Below are 24,953 nucleotides of genomic sequence, written 5' to 3'. Positions count from 1 at the left end.
TCATTGTATTTATTTTTTATTGTTTTTATATAAAAGTTTAAAAAGTGACCATTTTGTACAAAGTCTTTTGTTGGATCATATTAAAGAAGTTCTGAATTAAAATCACAAATGAGTTTGATTCCCCATAGTTTAAATTCCAGGGTATTACTAATTAAGAGGTCTCTTGGTTTTTGGTACTGTTTCTCTCCCTCTATGTGTGAAACTTGCAAGCTGCTAATTGTGTTAGTACATTCTAAGACAGAGTCTGTTCTCAAAGCAATTCACAAGAGAGAGAGAGACTCAAAGCAATACTCTAACAACAGAAACAGCACCCAGAGACTCCCCGCCCTTTTGTTGTATTAACAATTGTGATTAAAATAGAGATAGAGGATGTATGTGGATGGATGCTTGGTGTGGATAATAACTGAATGATCAGGGAGGTGCCAGCCTAAGAATCCAGTGTCCATCGGCTGAAGAAGGCGTCAAGTGGAAATAACCAGAGGACCCCCCCCCCCCCCCCCGGAGGGCAGACTGGAATCCACCCAACAGCCTCAAGAATGGGAGAACCAAAGAACAAGATAACATCTTGGAGCCGTCAGGAATGTGCTATCTGCTGATTGATTCAGCAACAGCATGATGAAGCAATTCCCATAGACTGGCATAGGAAGAAATTCCTATAAAAATAGACTCTAGAAAGTGAGAACTTTGGGGTCTGATTCTGCAAACCAACTTCCAGGAGCATCAGATGAGCATCTGACAAGGCCCTGCTCCCTCCTCATGTCCAGGCCACCTGGCCAGTGGCTTGGCATGAGCAACTCTAAGGCTGGTAACTGTGATAACAGCCTTGCAGAACCTGTGTGTTTGTATGAATGAATGTGTGAATAAATATGAGATTGAATGGAATGTAAAAGCTATAACTAACTGCTTACTATGATTCTTTCTGTATTCACAATAAATGTGGTATTTTGCCTTTTTCCCTTTAATAAGATCCTGCTGGTTTTTATTTTATTGGTACAACACTTTCACGAATCCAGAAGGTGCTAATATAATTCTATTTTTTGTTCTTCCTAACCCAGCATGTAAATTAAGTAACTTAATATCACTCATAGCACCTCTGTACCTAACCTTCTAATGGCAACACTAATTAAAAAAAGGACCCAGATGTGCGTTTTTGCACCCAAAATATACCAAAAAATGTTTTCTTCAAGAGTTCTAATGTTGGAAAATGTACCAAAAGAGAAAGCAATAAATCTCACCTGCACAAACTGGGGGAGGAAGTCTGTTAACTCATCATCACTTATTGCCTCAATCCAATTCACAGCTGTGGTTCGCAGTTCCTGATCTGCAAACCTGCAAGAGCATCACAACTCCACACTCACTGTTATTGGTTTTAACTTCAGCAGAGATACACATGAAACACGACTAAGTCTTGGGAGCTAACATTTTTATTTTGGCAGTGCTTGCCCACTCCCAACAGTATCAGGCCCTCCATGTAGAATGCACAGTATAAACACAGGCACAGGGATGCCTATCTCTAACAATTTATTGTCTTAGCAGCTTGCTTAGATAGCAAACCTATTCTCATAGTAAAAGGATAGATTTTGAAGTGAGTCACTAAAGTCTTCTCTTGTAATGTTATGGTAGGATGTCAATTTGGCTGAGTTTATCAAAGAAATTAAAACAGCTTTTGAAATGTAGACATGGGGTTTTTGGTATAAAAATTTAGGCCATATTTTACAAGTGAAGGAAATCCAGATAATCCTCTTATAAATGAGAGTTTAGAAGTCATCTTTTGTTGGTAATCAAACCCTAATCAAAGTGCACTTTAACTAGAAGCCCATTCAGTAGCTACCTCCAACCATGCAAGCCAAAGAGAAACAATTTAAGTTAATGGAAGCCATAGCTTGTAAACAAAATTACAGAACGTGCAGTGGACATACTTTACAATGCATTTTGCAGCACCCTACAAAACTTGTAGTAATTCAACAGCGGATGACAAATTCTACAATGAATTACAAATGAGCATGCTAACTATTTGCACAATACAATAACATTGGAAAAAAGTTAAACATCCAATTTAAATGCACAATTACAAATTGTGCATTTGTTTCTATAATTTATGCAGTTCACTTACTTTGAATCCAGTAGTTCCAGTGCAGTCAAAGGAGGTAGGGGAGGCCACTGCTGAAGCAGTGAGTAGATTTCAGGAAGACTTGCCCAGTCCCAGTGTGGGGCACTAGCTAATATTTTTGGAAGGCTGTTTGTGTGTCCATGGCAATATTGTCGCTTCTCCCACAAAAATTCTTTATCTTCCTTTGATAGCCTGCAGACAGTCCAAAGAGCAGTTTAGTTCATAAGAATGACTATCGTTACTCTGAAGAATACCAAAGCACTTGCCAAAGTCCATATGTAAGTCACTTCATCTACCTCCAAGATCGAATACAACCTACAAAGTTTTAAGTAGGCAGTGAGGAAGGTACCCCTGAAATGGTAGATTGTTGCTCAAAGCAATCAGAACTTTATCATCGTTTAAAGTTTCATCCGAAATTGAGTAGGGCAGAGCACCAAATGCCATACTGCAGTGTTAGTTCAGCACAGATGACACAGGAAGTCTGCCACCTACAATATCCTAATTTCTTTTAGTGATCTCTCAAGCGTATATAGCAGCTTCAGGAAACTTATCAACTGTTCTGTGAAAAGTTTATTACATAGATTTCCCCCAAAAAATGGGTTCCTGTGTTTCCAGTTCTACTGAATCTCTTCATAATGAGCACTGCACAGCTAAACCCAGGCACACAAGCCTCATTTATGTGAAAGAAAGGGGGCATGTGTGGCTATAGATTGTGTGTCAGCCTTTAGTAAGGATGACAAGTTTTAGGAGATAACAAGCAACACTGTGTCCCATCTCCTTCCCAGGTAGGGGGGAAAGACGGGGGGAGGGGGGGAGAAGAGAGTCAGGATATAGTCACAAAGGAGGCTCCCCTCACAACAGTATTTCAGCCTTATTAATGGAGAATGTTGTGCTGTTTATGAAGTTAAGACGGTTATAAATACAGAATCCTGGCCAGTAATCCTGTTCTAACAGATACAGCATTTATAAAATTTTGTCAGGCACCACCCTTAGTAGAACTCTAGTCTCCCATTTTCTCCTTCCTTCTCTAGTTCTCTCATAGCCTTGCAACATTTTAAATAACCACTGCCCTCATCTCCCAAAAGCCAGAAATTCATTCGCAGCACCTGCCAGGTCATTAATTTGCCACCACTGTCCTACAGTCTGAAGAGGTCCGAACAAGCACATTTTGCAGAAAGGGGTCAAAAAGAGAAAAGTCTAGTAACAAGGAAGATGCCTGGGTACAAGCTGTGGAAAAAACAAGTAGGTGTTGTAATTTCAAGACCACTGTTTTCTGGGGTACATACAGAACACTGAAGTCAATCACAGGACTTCAAAAACACTAAGCTAATATTTCAGACTAATACAGAGGAAATTTAACTAAAGTTATGTACTTAATTTCCTCTTCACAGAGTTCCGTACATGTAGAAAGAAAATATTGCTACAATAGATGAACATACCCAAGGCTGCCATCTTTGGCAAGAATAGCAAGAAGACGCTCCTTTACATTTTTTTCCAATGTTTCTATTGAATGATGTACCAAACCATTTGCAGCTTGCGGAATTTTGTATACAGTATCAAAAGCCAGGGAGGGAAAGTCAACCTGAAAAATGAGAACAGAAGCCAGTCTTAAAAAGCTTTCAGAAAGCTGAAAAGGCTCCCTTAACACTGAACTACTGCATCAGTGGTCAATGATCACTGTTTTTACTCAGACTGTCAAGTGATGAAAAAAATGAATCGCACTGTTAAATAACAGACTGTCATTTAAATATTTTTGGATGTTTTCTACATTTTCTAATATATTGATTTCAATTACAACACAGAATACAAAGCATACAGTGCTCATTTATTTTTTTTATTACAAATATTTTTGCTGTAAAAAAGAAATCGTATTTTTCAATTCACCTCATACAAGAGCTGTAATGCAATCTTTTTATCATGAAAGTTGAACTTACAAATGTAGAATTAGGTACAAAGAACTGCATTCAAAAATAAAACAATGTAAAACTTTAGAGCCTGCAAGTCCACTCAGTCCTACTTCTTGTTCAGCCAGTCACTCAGACAAAGCCAGTTTGTTTACATTTGCAGGAGATAATTCTGCCTGCTTCTTGTTTACGTCACCTGAAAGTGAGAGCAGACGTTTGCATGGCACCGTTGTAGCTGGCGTTGCAAAATATTTATGTGCCAGATGCGCTAAAGATTCATATGTCCCTTCATGCTTCAACCATCCACACTGATGACGTGTTCTGCTCGATAACTATCCAAAAAAGTGCAGATCGACACATGTTTGCTTTCATCATCGGAGTCAGATGCCACCAGCAGAAGGTTGTTTCTCTTTTTTGATGGTTGGGTTCTGTAGTTTCTGCATCAGAGTGTTGCTCTTTTAAGACATCTGAAAGCATGCTCCACACCCTGTCCCTCTCACAGTTTGGAAGGCACTTCAAATTCTTAGGTCAAGTGCTGTAGCTATCTTTAGAAATCTCACATTGGTATCTTCTTTGCCTTTTGTCAAATCTACAGTGAAAGTATTCTTAAAACGAACAACATCCTGGGGCATCATCCGAAAGTACCATAATATGAAATACATGGCAGAATCCGGGTAAAACTGAGGAGGCGGCATACTATTTTCCCCAAAGGAGTTCAGTCAAAATTTAATTAACACTTTTTTTAAACCAGTGCCATCAGCATGGAAGCATGTCCTCTGGAATGGTAGCCGAAGCAAGAAGGGGCACACAAAAAAGTTTAGCATATCTGGCACGTAAATACCTTGCAATGCTGGCTACAAGAGTGCCATGTGAACGCCTGCTCTCACTTTCAGGGGACACTAAACAAGAAGCTGGCAACATTATCTCCTCTGAATGTAAGCAAACTTTTCTCTTAGTGATTGGCTGAACAAGAAGTAGGACTGAGTGGACTTTTAGGCGCTAAAGTTTTACACTGTTCTGTTTTTGAGTGCAGTTATGTAACAAAAATCTACATTTTTAAGTTGCACTTTTACAATAGAGAGATTGCATTATGGTACTTGTATGAGGTTAACTGAAAAATACTATTTCTTTTGTTTATCATTTTTACAGTGCAAAAATTTGCAATAAAAATATAAAGCAAGCACTAATACACTTTGTATTCTGTGTTGTAATTTAAATCAGTATATTTGAAAATGTAGAAAAACAGCCAAAAATAGTAAATTGCAATTGGTATTCTATTGTTTAACAGTGTGATTCAAACGTCAATTAATCGCAATTAATGTTTTGAGTAAATTGCGTGAGTTAACTGATTAATCGTCAGCCCTAGTTTTTACATTGGTATTTTGGTTTGGTATCCCCTACCATAGCCCGAACAATGAAGAGGTTCCCCGTGCCCCCCCAAAAGTGATATCTATTTCTGCTGACAGACAAAGTTCTTGATCACTTACGGCAGTCAAACAGTATCTACTCAAGTCAAAACAAGAACCCTAAAGCTAAATCAGAAAATACACTACCTGCAATACTATTTTTTCCATGAGATTTCCTCTTTTGTGGGCAGTTCCTGATGCTGCAGTCACATGTGATGAAGTCCAAAGATGTAAGAGCTTCGTCCCACAAGTTAACAAACTAACACACACACACACAAAAAAGCACAGTATTTCAGTAACTATAACTTGTGTCTACTCCTCAAAAAGACAATTAGTTGTGAGAAACAGTAGGAAGTCTGGGAAGCAGATCAAACACCCATTAAAAGAAGATAGCTCACAAATGATAAAAATATTAATCTGGTATCTCTTCATAATTTAAATGGACTATCAATAGGTTCACTATAATGGCAAAAATTTGTCACAGAATATAGATGTTCTCAAACTGAGAGCAGGCCAAGTATCAAATTATAACTGTCCCTGAAAGAGGAAATTTTTTTCTTATTCCAAAGAGGTTCTATATTAAGCTTCTGAACTCAGAGGGAACATTGGGAGCATGCCCATTTGTTTGGCTGCTCAAAATCATAATCCCCAACAAAGAATATGATCTCTACTAAGAAGAATTTCATTCTCCTATGTTCATTTAACTATATTCTATATATATATATTTTTTTTCAAGTCCTCAAAATGCTTGAACCTGAGAGAAGCTCTAAGCCAGCACAGGCAGAAGGATAAAGTTAAATAGTGAAATGGTTGACTTGACTAAGGGAAAAATGTCTCGCCTCTCAGATAAATAAAATGGAGCACAGGTTGCCCATGTGAAGCGAATAAAGCTTTCAGACAAAGTAAATATTCTACAGGCAACAATCCTGCACCAACAAGGATTGGACTTGGGATCTTTTCTCATCTATAGCTTCTATGATTTGATCAAACCACATATTGGTTTAGCTGCAGGTGCAACATTTGCTAATAACTTCACATTACTACTAACCAATTATACTAATTAGTATGAGTCACTACAGTTATATATTTACGGAGTTCTAACAGCGTGCTGGGCATTGTACAGAACAGAATTCTTGCCTCAAGTAGTCTTAAAAAAAATCTTCCAGTCAATGCAGTTTAATTTCCTGAAAAAGATGTAAGGGGAACGATCAAGCCTTCAGTGTGTTGGGGAGAAGGGGCTGGGAAGGAAGAGGGGGAGGAAAGAAGAGGCAGTGCTACCTTAGTCTTTATTAATATGAGGTTCATAATTCAAAACAAAAAACCACCATGCATCTAATTACATGCCACTGAAGAACAAATGAACACAGATCTAGCCCTTAAGAATTACACAGTATTCTTTCAAGCACTTGTTAGTTCCCTTATGTGGTAGCAAGAATGGAAGAGCTGTATGCTTTCCAAACCCACACTTCATCACAAGTGCTTCCAATCTGGCTTTAGATTCTCACAGCACAGTAATGACCTTTGAATCTTCAATGTTCTAGTTAGCAGCAATTTTTAGATCCCCTTGTTATTGATGTAATTTGAAAATGCAGCTGGAGTATTTGGCTTGTATCCCTCAACTACCTTGGCCCGTGTTCAACTGTAGTAGTCCACGGTCAGTCTCTGCTAGCATTTCCACATCTACTGCTGCATGTTATTCATCCAACTTTGGCCTAACCTTTTTGATCCTTGTGCTTCAGGGAGTTGAAATAATTCTCGCACGTGAAGTACAATTTATCCATCTCTCTGCTCTTCAAACTGTTGATAGGATTCTCTCCAAGTAGCCCAACATTACAATATAATTAAACTGACAACTTGACATTCAGCTGAAGATAAGCTCGATCCTATTTGGTAAAAACTTAGATGCAGGACCATAGGACCAGCTCCTCAGCTGTGTAAGGGCAGTTGTGTGTCCCTGACAATAGGGGGTCCTCAGGTAGCATACAACCACTGTAATGCATCACTCCCTCATGAACGGTGCAGCAGGTGTGGTCAGAGCACTCCTGGGCTGCAGAGATACCAGCTCCTGGCATGGTCTCAGAGTTGGTTTACACTATGATAAAAAAACCTGTGTGATACCAAGTGTCACTGCCCAGGGCAGCTGGTTTGGGCTGTGAGGCTAAAACACAGTTATGTAGCCAGAGTCCAAATGTCTATGCTTCCATTTTATAGCCCAAACCCTGCAAGCCCGAATCAGCTAACCCAGGCTAGCCACAGGTGTTTTTTGCAGTGTAGACATCCACCAGTCAGCAACTGTAAAGGTAAGTTGCAGAAGCCCTCAAGCGGCTTCAAGCTGTGCCTGGGAACTAGTCTGGGGCAGATCAGCTCAAGATCAGAGAAGCACAAACGTGACTTAAGGTTACCTTTGCATCCCCAGCCAGAGTTTTGCTCCTCAGCTTTCTTGAGCAAGGTTTGGATCTGGGCCAATGGTCTTCAATGACGCAGAGCTTTCTAATATTTACCACTTTCTCTTTACATTCCTTTAATTGCACACTTATTACACCTTGTAAAAAAGTTACTTTAAATCCTATAATCCAGATTTTAGTCATTAAGTCTGGTAAACGATGTCTGATTCATCTTCCGATTCTTGTTCCAGGAGGCCTCTGAATATTCCCACTTGTGGAATCAAAGCACCTTATGAGCTTTTGGAATCTCCTAGCCTATACTGGCCACTTACCCCTCCCTCATGGAGCATTACAAGTGGAATGGCTCCAACTGCCTTTAAGTTCCTGCTCAACAGTTGAAGGTTTAAAACTCAGTGTTCAAAATGTTTCCCTTAATTTTAATGGTCTCCTGCCCCTTTGTACCTACTTTTGTTTATAGTTAAGACTGTTGCTTTTCATTTAAAAAAATAAGGAAGAAAGGGTTTCTTTATGGCAGAAGCACTGTCTGGATCAGCAAAGACCATGAGGGCTGCCTCAAAATCCCTTCTGATGGTGGAGGGTCTTCAGATCTACTTGACTAAAATTGGTATGGTGTAAGTCCAGCATCAATTTTGAAGAGCCACTCAAAGTAGTTATTCATATTATTGTAGAGATGAGAGGCCATGACTAAGATCAGGGTTGCATTGCACTAGATGAAGCACTATGTCCATCGTAAACAGTATGCAGGTGCCTGAGCTTATCACTGAGTTGAATGTCAAGTATCCAGCACCAATGACTAGGGACTGAAGAGCTTCTTGCTAATGTAGCTTTGTGTCCAGCATTACTGGTACCAATGTCCCCAGATCTATACTGTCAACTAAGTCCTTTGCAAAAAGAATCGAGCACTATTTAATAAGTGTGAATGTACCGGGGGGGGAGAAAAAAGAGAAACACTAGTTACTGGTACATAAAAACTATCCTTAAAAAGACAAATTAAATACCTTGATAATTTATACTCTCCTTTAAATGTAATAATCTGGGGTCAGTTTAAGTCACATAACAGTTTCACTGTCTAAGACAAGAAACCACTGTTCAGTGTCTGTAAAACTTGAAAGCATTTCGTTCTAGTTTGTCTGATCTCTGGATGTAAATCTGTGAACCAGTAAACTTTTCCTAAATGTGGATAGGCTGGAAGTGATCTTTGTTACTTACAAACTGTATTTGTTTTACTCAGAGCTTTCATAATCATTCTAACTACTGCATAAGCAACTTACAGAATTAGTGTACTACATTAGTAACACTAATGTAGCTTAAATGTATAAAGTCAATTCTATCCACTTTTTATTTAATGTTTTTGTAGAAGGCATTATCGTATTTAAGCTCTTTCGAAGTTTGATATGGTTTATCTTTTTAAAAAAAGCTTACACCAGAGTAATAAGACCAGACATCACTATCATATGAAGACTTGAGACTAGAAGAGACTGACTGCTTTCTAGACCACTAAAAATAGAATTTCACAGAAGGAATGTAAAGGTGAGTCCCAGATAACATTTTTAAAAAGCCTCTTTTCCTCCAATCTCCATTTAAGAGCACTGCAAGAACTGAGTTTCTTTCAATGATATACAGTCCCAAAGACTTGTTCACATAAGCTCAATGTCCTGGCTGAAAAAGGTTTCAGATGCCCTATTTGTTCAAGGTGATGAGCTGGACAAAAGAGCTCTTAACACGGAGTCAACTCCTGCTGAGCAAAGCAATGGAATTTAGCTGTACTAAAGCAAGAGTAATCCTATTGGGAAGAGAACCCTGTGAAAGACCTATGAGCAAGCTGCTCTGCTCTCTAACCAAATCTGTTCTACCACCACATTGTTACCAGCTCCTGTCTCCTTAACACTTACAGAGTGAACTCGTCTGCCTTTCACACCTTCTGCCCCTGATGCTGCTCATTAAGTGCTATTCTCTCCCTCCCTATAGAAGGTTCTCAATCAGTAGAGAAAGGAGTATATTTTTTAATTCAGTAAATGTTGGACAGTAACACTTGGGGACACTTACATACATATAATCTATTGACAGGTTTCAGATGAAGTGAGCTGTAGCTCACGAAAGCTTATGCTCAAAAAAATTGGTTAGTCTCTAAGGTGCCACAAGTACTCCTTTTCTTTTTATATAATCTATTGTTCACCAGCTCCTATGCTGGAAGTCAGTGGACTGCCTCAAGGATGCTCTTATTATACTACAAACTGTTGCTACTCTGAAGTACTGCTACCCACTGTGGTCTCTATTTGGGAAAACTATCATGTAAATGTGGGTGAAATATGACCATTCCTTGATTATTAATATCATCCAAACAGCCTATCAACCCAACCCTACTAGTCAGTCTGTTAGGAGACTGCAGAAGTATTTGAATAGTAACATCTTATAAGCAGAATTCTATTTACTGTTGATCCTTCGTATCTAACTAACAGTAACTTCCAACACAGCACGTTCTATTAAAAGCAATGGCAAAGAAGCAGCTTCTGCACTTGTGGAGTTCATCTAAATCCCCTTATAAACCCAAGTCATTCGCTAAAACAAACCTTTTGTATGCTTACCGTCTAAAGTCAAAAAGAGGTAAAGAAACTTGACCCAACATCTCTGGGCCCTTTCTCTGTTTATTTGAATCAGGTGAATTTCCACTATTTTGATTTAATATTCCAAACAGAGTAAGACACAAGACAGATTCCAATGGCAATTGTGAAATCTGGATAGGGAAAATGATTCTGTAAAATAAAAGTATGTTAAAGAAGACTCAACTCAGAAGAAAAGAAACCATTAGAATCTTTAAAGGAAGTTACAATATATGTTGATGCTTTTTGTTCTCAAAAGGAAGTGAATTAGTGTTGAACATTAATATGCAAAATTTAATTTATTCACACATTGCATCACATCTCTAGTGTCAGTAACAATTTCTGAAGGGCGCAAGGCAACAACCCTGAATCATATCTAAGTTCAAAAGTACCTCTTAATGGACAAGATTTCTTGCGTAAAATTACATGTTCTTTTCAAGGAGCTGGACTGTCTAGTATAATTAATTTTTCCAATTTTTTTGCTCACTATCAGGGCCTATAGATTTGGTTTAACACCCTCTACTTTTCTAAGTTTAATATTAAAGTCAAGCTTTGAGACAATAGGTTTTTTCATCCAAATGAATTGCTGTTTCATGTAAGCATTTGTGTGTTCTGAAATGGCACACAAAGTAGAACCTTCAAATCTTACTAAACACTAATAAAATTCAGTGTACAGAGTAAAGTTCACACTATTTTTTCCTGTCTTGACGTATTCTTTAGTTTTATTGTAATGTCAGTTTTATATGCCACAACCCTACACTTCCTACATTAAATGGCCTGAAATTAGCCTAAGAGACCACCTGTCTCCAGTGATACACTGCCCATCAGTAGAGATGCTCAGGTTAGATCCCTCTCACTATAACAGAGGGCAGCAACTTCGCCATGCTCTAGTGTGTCCTGTGGAGTCTGAAATAATGTTCTGCCCTGGTATAAAATAGCCAGGATTTTGTTGACCGCAGTACCCATTTGTTTAACCTGACTTTGAAGAGATAAGGAATTAAGGTTTTGGCAGGTGGGTAGGTTTGTAGGGATTTGGATTACAAGATGTTGCCTAATAGAAGTGGAGAGTTGAACTGTGTATTTAAATTTATGATTTTAAACAAAGGGTAAGGTGCTCAAAGCTTACGTCTGGGCACTTTTTATTGTTTTAAGTTTGATGGGGAGGGTACTGAAAACAAACAGTGTATGGGTGAGAGGAATCGACTTAACCCCTAGGATTAGGACACTATCAATCCAGTTCTCCTCTTGTGTTCCCCACCCCACCGCCCCCACCAATCAAAATCTAAATTAGCTCATCAAGGACAGTTAAACATTCCCACACAGAAGATAAGAAAATCAGACATTTTTGCTATTAAATCTTAAGTGATCATTTAAAGAGTCTGCCTTTCTGTCAGCAGCAGCCCTCCCATCTAAGATTTTAAAAATTAGAACATATGCACAATTGTCATACATTGCAAAGGAATGTTAAAACGCACTACTTGCATTTAAGTGAAGATTAGTTTATCACTGAAAAATGCTTAAAGACAAAACTTCCAGAGTACTTACAACACTAACAAGTTTTTCCCTCCCTAGACATTTGGGCCATAACTGAAGCCTTTTTCCGGTTTACCTCTTTATAGGTGCAAACTGTGCCCACAAAAAGGGAGGAGTTTTTTAAAATATGAGTTTTCCGACAATTTATAAATGTGAACAATCAGCATATTACTAGAGGGCATTTGTTTCTTCCTTCTACTCCCAGACTTTCAAAATTATTAGGGTAAAGTGCTACTCTAACCCAGACAGTATTAACATGTCAGACATGTGTGATCACAGAAAGTCTAAGTTCACTAAGGAGTTCAACAGAATTAGCAGCTTACGTAACTTTCTATTAACTATCCAAGTATAGTTAGAAAATACTATAATTAAAGACAGGAATATTTTAATGAAGGAGCAGACGTTCTAAAATTACTTACAGTTCATCCCACTTAATCAGATAGAAGAAATTCTTGTATGTGCCAACCTTCTTGGACTGAACGGGTTTAAACAGATCTTTTCCATTATGGGTCAGAGAGCAAACCAAGTAGTATTTTTCGTAACTGGAAAGGAAAAGTCAGCATGCTGAAGCAGGAAGAACAAGAGATGGATAACCAATTTGTAAAACAGGACATTAGTTTAATAAAATTACTCACTTTGACACCCAACTGGTAAGAATTCCATGAGCAGCAAATATTGTGAATTGCAGATGCTCTGTGGCAGTCCATGCTTCCTTAGTGCTTCTATTATTTTTTGTTGCAGAATGGCTGCTACTGCAGCCTGAGTTTAAGTGAAGGTGAAGAAGGGCATAGACTGCTGCAGTCAACTGGTCTATGCTCACTTGCACAGGGTTTTCAGGCTGCAATGAACCTAGATTATAATACATCTTTAATGCGTATCTTCCTAAAACCACCATTTGAAAACTATTCTGAAATAAGATTAAAAGCTTTACTTACCAACTGAACTGTTGCTAGTGTCATCAGCGGGCTTTAAGGACACCTGCACAGTAAGTTATGGCAAATTTCAGAACACTGAAGCAGCTTACATCCAAATAACCCCCAATTGCCATTCTTCTCAATGACAAACTTTGTAGTTTAACACACATGATGATTATCTGAAACACTGGGCCAGATTTAGGCTCACACTTTGGTCCCTTTGCACTCTTGTAGCACAGAAAGTCCATACAAGCTACCATATGTGACTGAGGATTCACAGTGAGGGATCAAGACCAGAGCAAACTGCTCAGGTTAGCAATAATTAATGTAACAGCTGCTAGAGGACCATTAAAAAAATCAGAATAAATCAATAGTGTTGAGGGTGCTCTAACTTACACCATGGGACTAGGGGAACACAAAGGTGGCATACAGATCAGCTACACCAGAGGAACAGGACTGTTAGTGTCAATATACCACTTCTAGAAAAAAACTGAAACCATAGTCAAGATATTTCTTTTATTGATATTTATTCTTGATATGAGAACTTATTTCTCAAAGTATGCAACAAATTTAGTGTTAAGCATGAACTTTATATACCTAGGGAGCACCAAACTTTTTCAAAAAAGTGTATTTTATCAGAGCTATCTTTACCATACAGCTAGCTTCAACATTTTATTTTTTGTTCAGTGAGTAACTGATGAGACCTACTACAAGTTAGCTCCTTAATTTTTCTATATCTGTTCCATTATTCCTTTTTAGCAATTTCTTATGTAAAAAGCAACCTGTAATATGATGCAATACCTGGATGCTCTATCTTCCATTACACCACTGTCATGTCATGAAGGGGTACTGCTGTAGCATAAAGAATGGAACACTTCTTACTGATAAGTTCCTTTCTGCTAGCAGCACCTCACAATTCTGGACGTCTGGCCTGCTTTCCTCTCTCGGCAGCTCACCGAGAAGGATCAGGGTTTTGGTGCCCGATGGTCTGGCCACATCACCTCTGTTCTTGCTGGCTGCCAGATAAGTGATTCCCAAGCTGTGAAACTTGCATGACAACAAGTACTCCAGAGACAATGAAATAACTGTACCTTAGACCAAGACAGTCACATGGTAACAATTCCACTTAATATCTGACCCTGGACTCACAAGCCATCCAGGCTGGCTAGGACTATGGAAGACGCTGCTAGCAGAAAGGAAATTAGTGATAAGAAATTTTCTGTTCTGCAGCTCTGTATCTCCCACAATTCTGGGCATCTGCAAAGTAGTGAGCAGTGAAACAAGTTTAGTAGGAAAGTACGATCCTGCCTTTTTGTGAACTCGCTCAAATCTGTATTATTTCTTAGGCTACCGCCTGAAGCGCTTTCCTGCCAAAGGAGATCTCTGAAGACAGACGGTCCATCCTACAGTGCTTCGAAGATGTTAGCTGTAGACCAAGTGATGACTTTGCTAATTTCCAACAGACCTGCTTGTTTCACCCATGAAGTTGCTAAGAATCTCATGAAATGCACCTTGACCCCTTTGGGGCAGGAACCACTAATGATCTGTAGGTTTCCACAATACAGTCTAATCTACCTAGCAATGGCAGACTTCGAAGCTTTGAGTCCATGGCACTTAGTGTGGAAGGATGTGAATAGGGAGCCTAATCTTGTTATGGATTCAGTATGCTTGAGAACTTTTCAACGCTCTTCTGACATCTAAAGTATGCCACTCCTTTTCAATGGGATATTAGGGGTTTGGACAGAATGAAGGAAGTGCAAACTCTTGGGAAGTGTGGAAGGAAGGATGGATTCTGGTGTCCTGAGCACCACCTTGTCCTTCTGAACACCACTCCTGAATAGGTAAGGCTGCCAGCTCCAATACACCTGGCAGATGTGACAACTATTTAGAAATCAGTATTAAAAGGAAAAATAAAGTCTGACACTGAAGTCAGAGGCTCGAAGGGATGGCTTGTCAGGTCCCTCAAAACTAGGATTAGGTCCCATTTGGGGAAGAACGGCCTGACCATGAGTCTGGCAAATCAGACTGTGTGAAGGAATGTGGTTAACCTGTGGATGGTCTGCCAGGGAACCCAAGGACCCTGTGAATAGCATGGTACTAAGAGCGGACACTTAATATGCAATTGTACGAAGCTACAGGTCTATCTATGCCTTCTTGAAGAAAGTTCAGAATGGCTGGAATTCTTGTGTTTGCACTGTGCTCTTGGCACCAATTGTTGAATATGGACCAGATAGAGGAGTTTGCTTTTAGAGTCAATACTCTCCTTGATTAAACCAATGTCTAACTATGGAAGACAGATGTGCTTTCTGGTCAACAGCCAGGTTGTTAGTTGAAGCTGTTTTAGGTCTGGATGAAGAAAAGAATTTTGTGAGAGGATGTCTGGTCTCTGTGGAACCTGAAGTGGGGGTTCCAATGTCAGCTCTATCAGGTCTGAGTACCAAGGTCTCTTTGGCCAATGAGTTACCAGTATTGCCATCACCTATTTTTATTTTCTGGACCACCTTCTCCAGTAGTGGGGAAGGTAAACAGTCCCTGCAGCCAACTGTGCAATAAGGCACCTGTCTCTATGGATCTGAGTCTGCCTCCCTTGTGAAGTATTCTGGCCTCTTTGCATTTGTACCATCCACAAAACTAGTCAGTTGAAAGGAAAGTGAACATCTAAGTGATGATATCCAAAATCTCCTGATTTAGGCACCACTCGGAGTTGCTGACCATGCTGAGCCAGTCTGCCTTTTACTTCACACCCCCTTTGGTATTGATTTCTCAGAGGGAAAAGAGGAACTGTTTTGCCCACTTCATTATTTACACTGTTTCTGTGTGTAGTGCCACCTCCTTGTTCCCCCTTGGTTGTTTACATATGACACTGTAGTCATCGTCTTATTGAACAAGGACATGGTTCCCCCTTAGGATATGCTGGAACCGTCGCAGAGCTAGCTTGACTACTCTCAGCTCTAGGAAGTTTATGCTGTGAGCCTTTTTCCTCCAGGCTCCAGAGGCCCTGGGCTATTTGGGTTTCCAAGTAAACTCTCCAGCCCTCCAGTGTGGCATCGGATGAGAGGACTTAAACTGGAAGCCAGATGGGCTGACCACCATTGTACAGAGTTGAACACCTGTGTTGGAACCCATACTTGATCTTTCACGCATTCCAGGGAGTGGTACCACACCATCAGATTGAAGGCCTGAAGATTTCTGATGTGTGATTGTGCTGATGGAGTGAGCCCCATGCAGGACATCAGAAGTACCAGCAGTTTGAGACATAGCACTATAGTGAGCCTCCTGAAACTCCCATCCAGGAATTTTTCTTGTTTGAAACCAGAGAACCTTTCTTGGCACTGATTATGAAGCCATGTGACTTGAGGAGATTGAACATCTGAGACATGCACCCCTGTGCGATGTGGATTGTGACAGAGCTCTGATCAGGATGTCATCCAGGAAGGGGTGAGTTCCCTGTGACCCAATTCTGGTAACTGTCCCCAACATCCTTGTAAAAACCCTGAGAACCAGGACAGGCTGAATGGGAGTGTTCAGTACTGAAGTTTCCTGCCACAGGCAAACCCCAGAAGTCTGCGATGGCATGCCACGATGGGGCTATGGAGATAAGCTTCTGGTATGTCTACTGAAGTCAAGAATCCACCCCTCCCACCCCAGGCCAGGGATGACACTGTAGAGGCTAGGGTCTCTATCTGAAACTTCATTTCCTTCATCCACTCTGCCTTTTTAGGCAGAGAATAGCTCTGATATCTTCTGTCTCCCTCCTCCCCCCCATGTGCTTCTGTACAATGAAGATGATGAAGTAGAAGCCAGAGAACCTTTCTTCTGAGGAAACACACTATCACTCCCATATCCAGAATATGAGATCTTTTGTTCTGAATCAGACTGTTTTATAGGGTCAGTGGAGTTGGGTGACTGGATGAGGTGTGCCCACAGCTCCAGGGAACATTCCTGGCTTGCTACTTCCCTAACCCACTTGTTGATGAAAACCATTCCTTTAGGAAATGGGAAATCCCGCCTCCTAGTTTCAGCTCCGAGCACAGGCCTGTGCGATCTTTATCATAAGTAGATTTTGGCAGGGCTGAGGTGATCTCCATCACTGGAGATTAAGAACGGGTTGGACAAACACCTGTCAGGAATGTTCTAGATAATACTTACTCCCACCACAAGTGCAGGGGACTGGACTAGATGACCTCTCAAGGTCCCTTCCAGTTCTATGATTCTATGATACTCAGACAAGCTTGCAAGTGGCTCTTTAGCATGTCATGAGGCTCTTTGCAGCACATATTAAAACACTGATGCTTTTACAATGTTATTAACCAATTGTAGTTGATAAAACAATATCACCTGGTCTGTCACTTTGCTGAAAATGAAACAATGAATTCACACTACTGTGGCACTGGGTAATGCGGATTGCTAATTTGGCTCCTGAACCACTGAGGTCTGAGTATCACTGCACTGGTCTTTTCCCCCAGACCTCGATTCCATTGTTCTCCCCTGGGGAATTTGATGTCTGTTTGCTGGTACCTCTGTGAGGACCAGGAATGATGGCTGGCCAAACTATGCTGTATTTTGTCGCATTGTCAGCCATCGCCTTATACACCTTCTCTCCAGAAAGGAGCATGTAAACGTGGCCAAGCAGAGACCTGCTTTGTGAGTATCCACCTTTCAGGGCCAAAGCCCTGGCTCAAGCTGTGAACCTCAATGAATCTATTGAGGCATCAGCTACAAATGCTGTTGCTAGGGAAACTTTCTTTAAAGTGGAGCCAAAGTCAGGGTGATGGCTGTTCACAGGGCTTTGATATCTTCCAGGCAGGGAAGAGATGCTCTTGCAAAGCAGATGGTCACCAAGGATGGTGGGAAGGGAGGGGGCAGAGGAGCCTTCAAAGCCCTTTTTTAAGAGTGACCTCCATCTTTCTATCCAGGAGTCCTAAGAATCCTATCCTGCTACAGCAGTGTCACCCATTGGTATCAACAGACCCTGTAGATTCTTGAATGTTATAGAGCCTGATGTCGCACTTGTTAACATGCTAGCCCTTATCAGGCTTGTTCCTTTTATCCCTGATCACACCCTGGAAGATTTCAGGGCCAGACAGCTCATCTTCATCAGTAAGGGAGTGGAAGGTGGACAACGACAACAGCTTATCTCCTGGATTTTTGTGCTTTTCCTTTAGATCCTCCTCCCCCCCCCCCGGTTCATTTTTTTTTAGAGTGCTTTGGAACCGTAGCTCTACCGCAACTTTGGTAAGGCCTTTTGCAGCTTGTCTTCCTTCAGCCCTCTTGAGAAGTCTGACTCAGAACTCTGTCCTGCTGGGCAGGGGGGGATCATCAGAGATCTCCTGATCAGCTTGAGAATGAGGGGAACTGATTAGAAGCCTTGCTTCTTTCCCCAAGGTGCTGAGGACCCACTTTAAGGCTGGGACTTCTGGCTCCACAAACCTCTGCTCTTTGTTCAGCGGGTGTCTAGTGGGACTTACCCCTGAGTCAAGTGATCAGGGTCCTTCTCGCTTTCAGAGCCTCTCCCTGCTCTACACTGGGGTTCCTGGTTCTCCCTCTCTCTCCCCCGCCCATTAGAGTTGCAGCTGCCTCAGCGGGTAGGAGACCCAACCTGTCTGACTCCTAGCCCCAGAGTTAGGGATAGAAGGCTGGGCACAGGCTGGGGGCAACTTGCCATCTGCTGAGCCTAGAGAAGACTGCTTCACCTACAAAGCACTGTTTGGATTTAACCCAGTGCTTTACCAGCTCCTCTGCCATGTCTGGAAGGGGCAGAAGCGACAGCACAGAAATGCTGCAGCAAAGGTTCAGGGCGGGCTAAACCAAGCCAGGTGGAAGGAAGAATGCTGAAGGAGAACATTGCTCCTCACTGCCCAAAAAACTAAGCAGAAAAGTTAAAATATGAGAATGTGTGGGAGCAAAAAAACAAAAAACCACCAAACCCTGCCATTGCCTATTCCTATAGAGGCAGAGAATCTGTCAATGAAAAAGAGCAGTGGGGGCATAGCCAGACCACGTGGCACAAAAACACTGAATGGCCTCCGTGAGTTGCCTGCAAGAGACAGGAGAGCAGCCCAAGCATCCTCCAGAATGGTGGAAGATACAGGTCTGAAGAAATTGGGAATAAAAACGCACAGGAATGTCACATGCCTGGACAAAATGAATGAGGGATTGTTGGTCAAATTCCAACTCTAATAACTCTCACCATGCAAGTTCTCCCTCAGTTTTAGTTTAGTAGAGACTTTCTTCTAACATCTTGTCCTAAATCAGTTAAAGAGACTAAATGATTAAATAGCAGACAATCGATCCCAGAGGCAGCTAAATTTAAAACATGGATGAAGTGAATCTTCTACACCTCATACCTACCTCATAGGAGTGTTAAAAAGTTCTCTTGTATACTTATTGTGCTGACATGCTCAGTCAGATAAGAAAGTTTAGATTATTAATATAGATAAAACCTAAGAACCTTGTAGTTACCAAAGATCTTAAAACTTGGTAAATCAGTTTCCACAAAAGAGCTAATTACATTTTTACTTACAGAGAGGCTGCCATGTCTCCACACTATTTATAAAACACTCAGAACCTGGGATGACAAGTGCTATATACATACCAAGCGTTACTAAAAAACATGACTGGATAAAAATATATGTACAAAGATCTATTGTTACCCCTTGACTCTTGTGGCAACTGCTAATCATACGTAGTGTTTGGATGGAGACTATTAGAGAACTCCAATTAAATGCAATTTTCCTTCTCCAGAAGTGAACTTCACTTACCCTTAACAAGGGTAATCTAAGTAAATATTCGCAAAAAGAAAAAGGAGTACTTGTGGCACCTTAGAGACTAACCAATTTATTAGAGCATAAGCTTTCGTGAGCTACAGCTCACTTCCTCAGATGCATATCGTGGAAACTGCAGCAGGCTTTATATGTTTCCACGATATGCATCTGAGGAAGTGAGCTGTAGCTCACGAAAGCTTATGCTCTAATAAATTGGTTAGTCTCTAAGGTGCCACAAGTACTCCTTTTCTTTTTGCGAATACAGATTAACACGGCTGTTACTCTGAAACCTAAGTAAATATTTATTGTTACAAACAAATAGATTTTTTTTTTAACATTAAAACAGATTACAGAAGTACACCGTTTGTCAGTTATGAAATCATGATTCCACCCGTGAGGATTTTTACATTCTGCAGACCATATTCTTTTTCAAATTTTTCTTTTAGGCTGTGGATCAAAGAAATTTTGGAAATTGCTCCAGTAAGGTTGGGAGGAACGCTGATTTTTTTCTGTGACATTCTATGGAGCACAGACATTTTTATGCAGATTTTCTATATTTCCATGCCAAATTTTACTTTTCAGACGCAGTCTGAAGGGGACTGTCTGACTCCCTGTTTAGGCTGTTCTAGTGCCTGAGAACCTGACATTTGGTAATTGGTTGGTGAAATCTAAGTATACATCTCACAACCAATTTACAAATACTATTGCCATCACAATGATGAACCCAGGAAGGGTGATGCCAGTGTGATATTAGCGTGGTGGTACAGCAAAAGGCATAGCTCTGCAAAACTCTGGCTTTGATGTTTTCGGCAGTTTTATTCCTTTCTGAAAAGGACATTTTCCTTCAAATGAAGATCCCCTTTTGGTATAGCGAAGTCAGATCTTGTCAAAAAGCAAGCCAACTTCACGGAAACAAACTGCTCAATTAAGGTGACTTTTGTATGAGAATTTGCATCATTTGGGAGCACCTTGGGTCCCAGATTCAATACTCAGGTAAGATGGAGTTTTGAAGTGCAATTGGTAGTTTACACACTACAGACAAAAACACTGATCATTGCTCATAAGAAAGGGAGAAGTTCCTATCACTGAAGTTCTCTGCAGAAGGGCATGAACTAATAGTTAAAGCTTCATTCAAATTTAGTGCACCCACTGCCATGCATAAGTCCACATAGTCTCAGGCTGTTGTATAGTACCCACTTAATATGTGAAAATACCAATGCTCTCTAATTTCAAAAACATTTTAAGCCACGATCACTTATAGAAATAGAAAAGGATGCTAAGAATTCACCATCAATTAAATATTCTTTTGAACAGACTGAAAAGGGAATTTTTTAATCAAGTCTTCCACATTGTTAGAAGTGTCCCTTTAAACTTTTTATTTTTAAAAATCAACCCTACTTAGAAATGCTGCAGGAGGTTTCAGTTATCACTACTTTGGAAATAACTTTTTAATAAATACTGAGAAATATTTTATCAGAATGCCATTGATACAATGTGTTCAAGTTCACATGATAAACCTGCTTACCTCAGGACTTTTACTCCTTGGAAGATTAACAGCCCTCCTCAGCTTCTTTACAGAGTCGGTTATTGCTTGAGTTTCTACTCCATCCAGTGCATAGCAGATTTTTCTTACAGCCTTGATTACATGATCTACTGCTTTCTGTTGGTTCTAGCAAGAAAAGTACGCAGACAAAGAAAGGAAAAAGTTTGATTATGTTGGCAGAAATTGAGATTGCTGCAGTCCAAAAATCAAGATAAAATTTTAGAGGGGAAGTCAGAAAAAAAGAAGCACATTTTTGGACATTATCTATGGATATAGCCTCTCAGTTGCACTAAAAAAAGTTACGTTTTTAAACTAAAACCATAGTTTTGAAATCGCATACGAGTTGTGACATCAACTTTTAAAGTACAAGTCAAGAATTTTTCCTTGAACTAAACTGCTTATGGCTCATTTACCAAGGTATGAATCACAGGCCTGGTATGGATCCTAGTATATATCTGCCCAGAAAGAGCTCGCAAGATTCCTAGCCATATCTTCCTTTTACATCACTTAGTTTTATATTCACATCTATATTTCATGGTACAGACACAATTAGGACCAAATCTTCAGCTACTGTAAGTCCATCAGCTCCAATGGAGTGTGATTCAATGTGAAGGAGAAACAGCATGAGTAAACTGATTCTGTTGAAATGGCTTAATGATGTGACTTAATCCTTAATGACTTAATCCTCATTGTTTAATGTGTGGTGCCATGCTTCAGACTATACACTATCTAACCTCTCTTCTTAATGAGGTAATGGTCTGCAGAAACCTTACCTTAATCATTACACACCAAAATTTCTGCAGTGAGGCACAAGTGCCCCAGACTAGCTTCTTACAGCCTTACCTCATTCACTATCAAAATTGGGGAGTGATTTAGCCAGACTTTGGGGCACAGGGAAGTGAGAAGAGTGACTATGTAACTGAAGATCATGCACACACATGCTGGAGAACTTTGCTTAGTAGTAACCATCATGGCAGCACACATGCCTTTTTGAATCCTTGTAGCCCCTCCCCAGGGTACTTATGGGCAGTACTGCCCCAACCCCACTCAATTCTTTCACACTGAAAGCCAAAACTGGAGACTGATGCAAAAGGGACGGAGAGTTGGTTATTGAATACACAACTGCACCCACTTCTTGAAGAACAATTACAGTACAAGTAGATAATTTTTCTTTTTTGATAGTTACAGACATGTATTTCACTCAGGTGAGTCAAGCAGTAACTGAAGGAGGTGAGGCTCAGGTGACTACTTAAACAACTGAAGAACTGCCTGTCCAAAGTTTGCTTCTGGTCTAGACATAGTTGTAATAGCATAGTGCTTGGTAAAAGTATGCACGGAAGACCAGATAGTGGCCCTACACACATCCAATATAGAAACATCATTGAGAAATGCGACAGAAGCTGCCTGGCTTCTAATCAAATGAATCAGTCTATTGGGGAGGTGCAGCCTGAGCTAGCCCACATGCCGTCATAATAAAGGACGTAATCCATGTGGAAATCTGTGTGGAAGCTGCCTGATCCCCTCAAACACGAAGCTGAAGTTTAGTCCTCAGATGCACAAAAGTTTAGTCTGTGGAAGTATAACATTGTATAAGTATAACGTTGTATAATGGGACATGCTGGATACATTGTATATGAGAGGGCATGCCAAAACATGTTACAAAGTATCTGAGGGAGCACACGTAGGGACACTTAGCTTTTGAATGGAGAAGCAATTAAGATAGAGCCAGCACGTCTAAGAAGCAGGCATCAGAATGGAAGGTGTGAAGGGCAATTAGTTAAGTTAACTGGAAACTGTTAAAGAGATTGTTAAGGGTGGCAGGTAATTGAAGATACGTGACTGGTCTCAGGGATCTCGAAGGGTGGTGACTAAAATCTTTCTTCTTTTGTCTGTAACTTCTCTAACTTTTTCTCCAAAAAACTGTATAAATTAAAAGACAAGCCCCACTCAGGGGGCTCACTTCTAAATGTATTAGCAGAGCAGCTTTGCTAATAAAACAGAGTGGTCTGATAAATTGTGAGTCTGAGTCAAACATTAACAAGTCCTTTTCAGATAGGATACCAAGGATCATCATACAACAAACAAATCAACCTGCAGCTCCATCTGCATTCAAATGAGGCTTAGGAAAAAGAGATACAGGTTAAGTTTACTGATTGGTTAAGGTGAAACTGTGAAACCACTCAAGACAAATTTTGGGCATGGTCTGAAAGACACCTTTGTCTTTGAAAAAAACTGTGTATAGAGGCCAGGCCATTAGGGCCTGCAGTTCACTTACTCTCCTTGTGAGTACGATAACAAGAAGAAAGACGGTCTCTTGGCAAAAGGAAGGACAGGGAACAAGTGCTCAAATGGAGGTCCCATGACAGAAGCCAGCACAGTGTTACGGTCCCACAAGGGAACAGCTTCTTTTACAGGTGGAAAAAAGGCAGACAATCCCTTTTAGAAATCTTCCATAGAGTGAGAAAAGTATGGAATCCACTAACCTTGCTATAAAAGGGTAACATTCACATTGTTTACAGAATTAGTTATCTGGCAAGGCCTAAGCAACTTGTTCACCAAGCTCAGGAAGACAAGAACCACCACTCCAAAGATGAAGAAAATATACCTTCTTTGATAATCATTTATTGATAAGTTTAAAGACTAAGAATCATTTAAATTTAAGAAATATTTTTAAAAACAAACAAAGACATAGAAAAAACAGCTGTAATCTGGATTAATTTGAAATGGAATTTCGACTTTTATTAAACTCGGATAGAAACAAAGTTGAATTACAACCCTGTTGCTTATACGTTCCCAAAATGCATATGCATGAGGTGAAGATGCTAGCAAAGTCCTCACATATAACTGAGCCAATAAAGTGGTCAATGGATTATATTTGGATCCAGTCATGCCCCTGAAAAAGGTGCCTCTTCGATCCTTAGTAAGGCTATGAAAGCCAAGAATTTGGATACTAGCTCTTGGCATTCTTCTTAGTTTCATCTCATCCAAGCGAGCAAACTGAAGCAGCAAAAAGACAGCTAACCACCACACTGCATCAAGAAATAAGCTTCCAGCCATGCCATCATGCAGCACAGAGCACCGGCAGCGCAGTGAGCTGAGCTGAGGCTGTGGACGAGAAGAAACAGGAGCTCAGGGGCCCATGGGCCGGAGGGGCCCATGGGCCGGAGGGGCCCATGGGCCGGAGGGGCCCATGGGCCGGAGGGGCCCATGGGCCGGAGGGGCCCATGGGCCGGAGGGGCCCATGGGCCGGAGGGGCCCATGGGCCGGAGGGGCCCATGGGCCGGATGTGGCCTGCAGGCCATAGTTTGCCCACCTCTGGTGTAAAAGCACTATCAGCAGATTAGATTTGAGTTATCACCTTAAATTTTAAGGTGATATGTAAATACTATTTTAGTTTAAGATACCGTTTCTACTGTTAAGCAAAAGATTGTTCAGACTATGTATTCCTGGAGAGAGAGAGAAGCTAATCTTAGTAAACAAAAAGAAACAGTAGGATTTAATTTGAGTACAAGATTCTCAATTTTAATTAAGTTGCCTGTTTCAAGACTGTTCCCTACAGCGAGTTGATGAGTTTAAGGAAAACATTGCTCTTATAAAGGAGTAATTCTTTAATGACTGTCTAAATAACAGAGTTAAATACTTTCTTCAGTTGCACAGGATTTTCAGTTTTTCATAGTTAGCAAGTATGAGTATTTTGCTTTTCTTTAGTCATGCTGTCCTCTAAGGAATGGTAAGAGCCATAAATGACTAAAATAAATGGAGGTGTCATCTCTG

General features: G+C 40.5%; 1 protein-coding gene and 1 long non-coding RNA gene across 7 annotated transcripts in view; one reads left to right on the top strand and one right to left on the bottom strand.

Moving 5' to 3' along the window:
• LOC140912653 (uncharacterized) overlaps positions 1 to 9,393 on the top strand; it is a 38,474-nt gene extending 29,081 nt beyond the window's left edge. Inside the window, exon 6 of the long non-coding RNA XR_012159333.1 lies at positions 9,243 to 9,393. This is a non-coding gene — a long non-coding RNA (uncharacterized LOC140912653). The remainder of the gene's footprint in view (positions 1 to 9,242) is intronic.
• PIK3C2A (phosphatidylinositol-4-phosphate 3-kinase catalytic subunit type 2 alpha) overlaps positions 1 to 24,953 on the bottom strand; it is a 90,304-nt gene that overhangs the window by 26,312 nt on the left and 39,039 nt on the right. For 5 of the 6 annotated variants that reach the window (XM_073347388.2, XM_073347387.2, XM_073347390.2 and 2 more), the window contains exons 9-17: positions 21,162 to 21,305; positions 12,894 to 12,936; positions 12,594 to 12,807; positions 12,378 to 12,500; positions 10,411 to 10,578; positions 5,568 to 5,679; positions 3,550 to 3,692; positions 2,114 to 2,302; positions 1,236 to 1,329 (exon numbers count right to left, since the gene is read on the bottom strand). In XM_073347388.2, the coding sequence (XP_073203489.1) occupies positions 1,236 to 1,329; positions 2,114 to 2,302; positions 3,550 to 3,692; positions 5,568 to 5,679; positions 10,411 to 10,578; positions 12,378 to 12,500; positions 12,594 to 12,807; positions 12,894 to 12,936; positions 21,162 to 21,305 (1,230 nt within the window). The remainder of the gene's footprint in view (positions 1 to 1,235; positions 1,330 to 2,113; positions 2,303 to 3,549; positions 3,693 to 5,567; positions 5,680 to 10,410; positions 10,579 to 12,377; positions 12,501 to 12,593; positions 12,808 to 12,893; positions 12,937 to 21,161; positions 21,306 to 24,953) is intronic. The other variant, XM_073347391.2, reaches the window with a different exon arrangement.

The sequence above is a fragment of the Lepidochelys kempii genome, chromosome 6 (genome assembly GCF_965140285.1).
Source record: "Lepidochelys kempii isolate rLepKem1 chromosome 6, rLepKem1.hap1, whole genome shotgun sequence".
NCBI lineage: Eukaryota > Metazoa > Chordata > Testudines > Cheloniidae > Lepidochelys > Lepidochelys kempii.
Note: the sequence above shows the minus strand (reverse complement) of the source record. Positions and strands in the feature narration are given on the sequence as shown.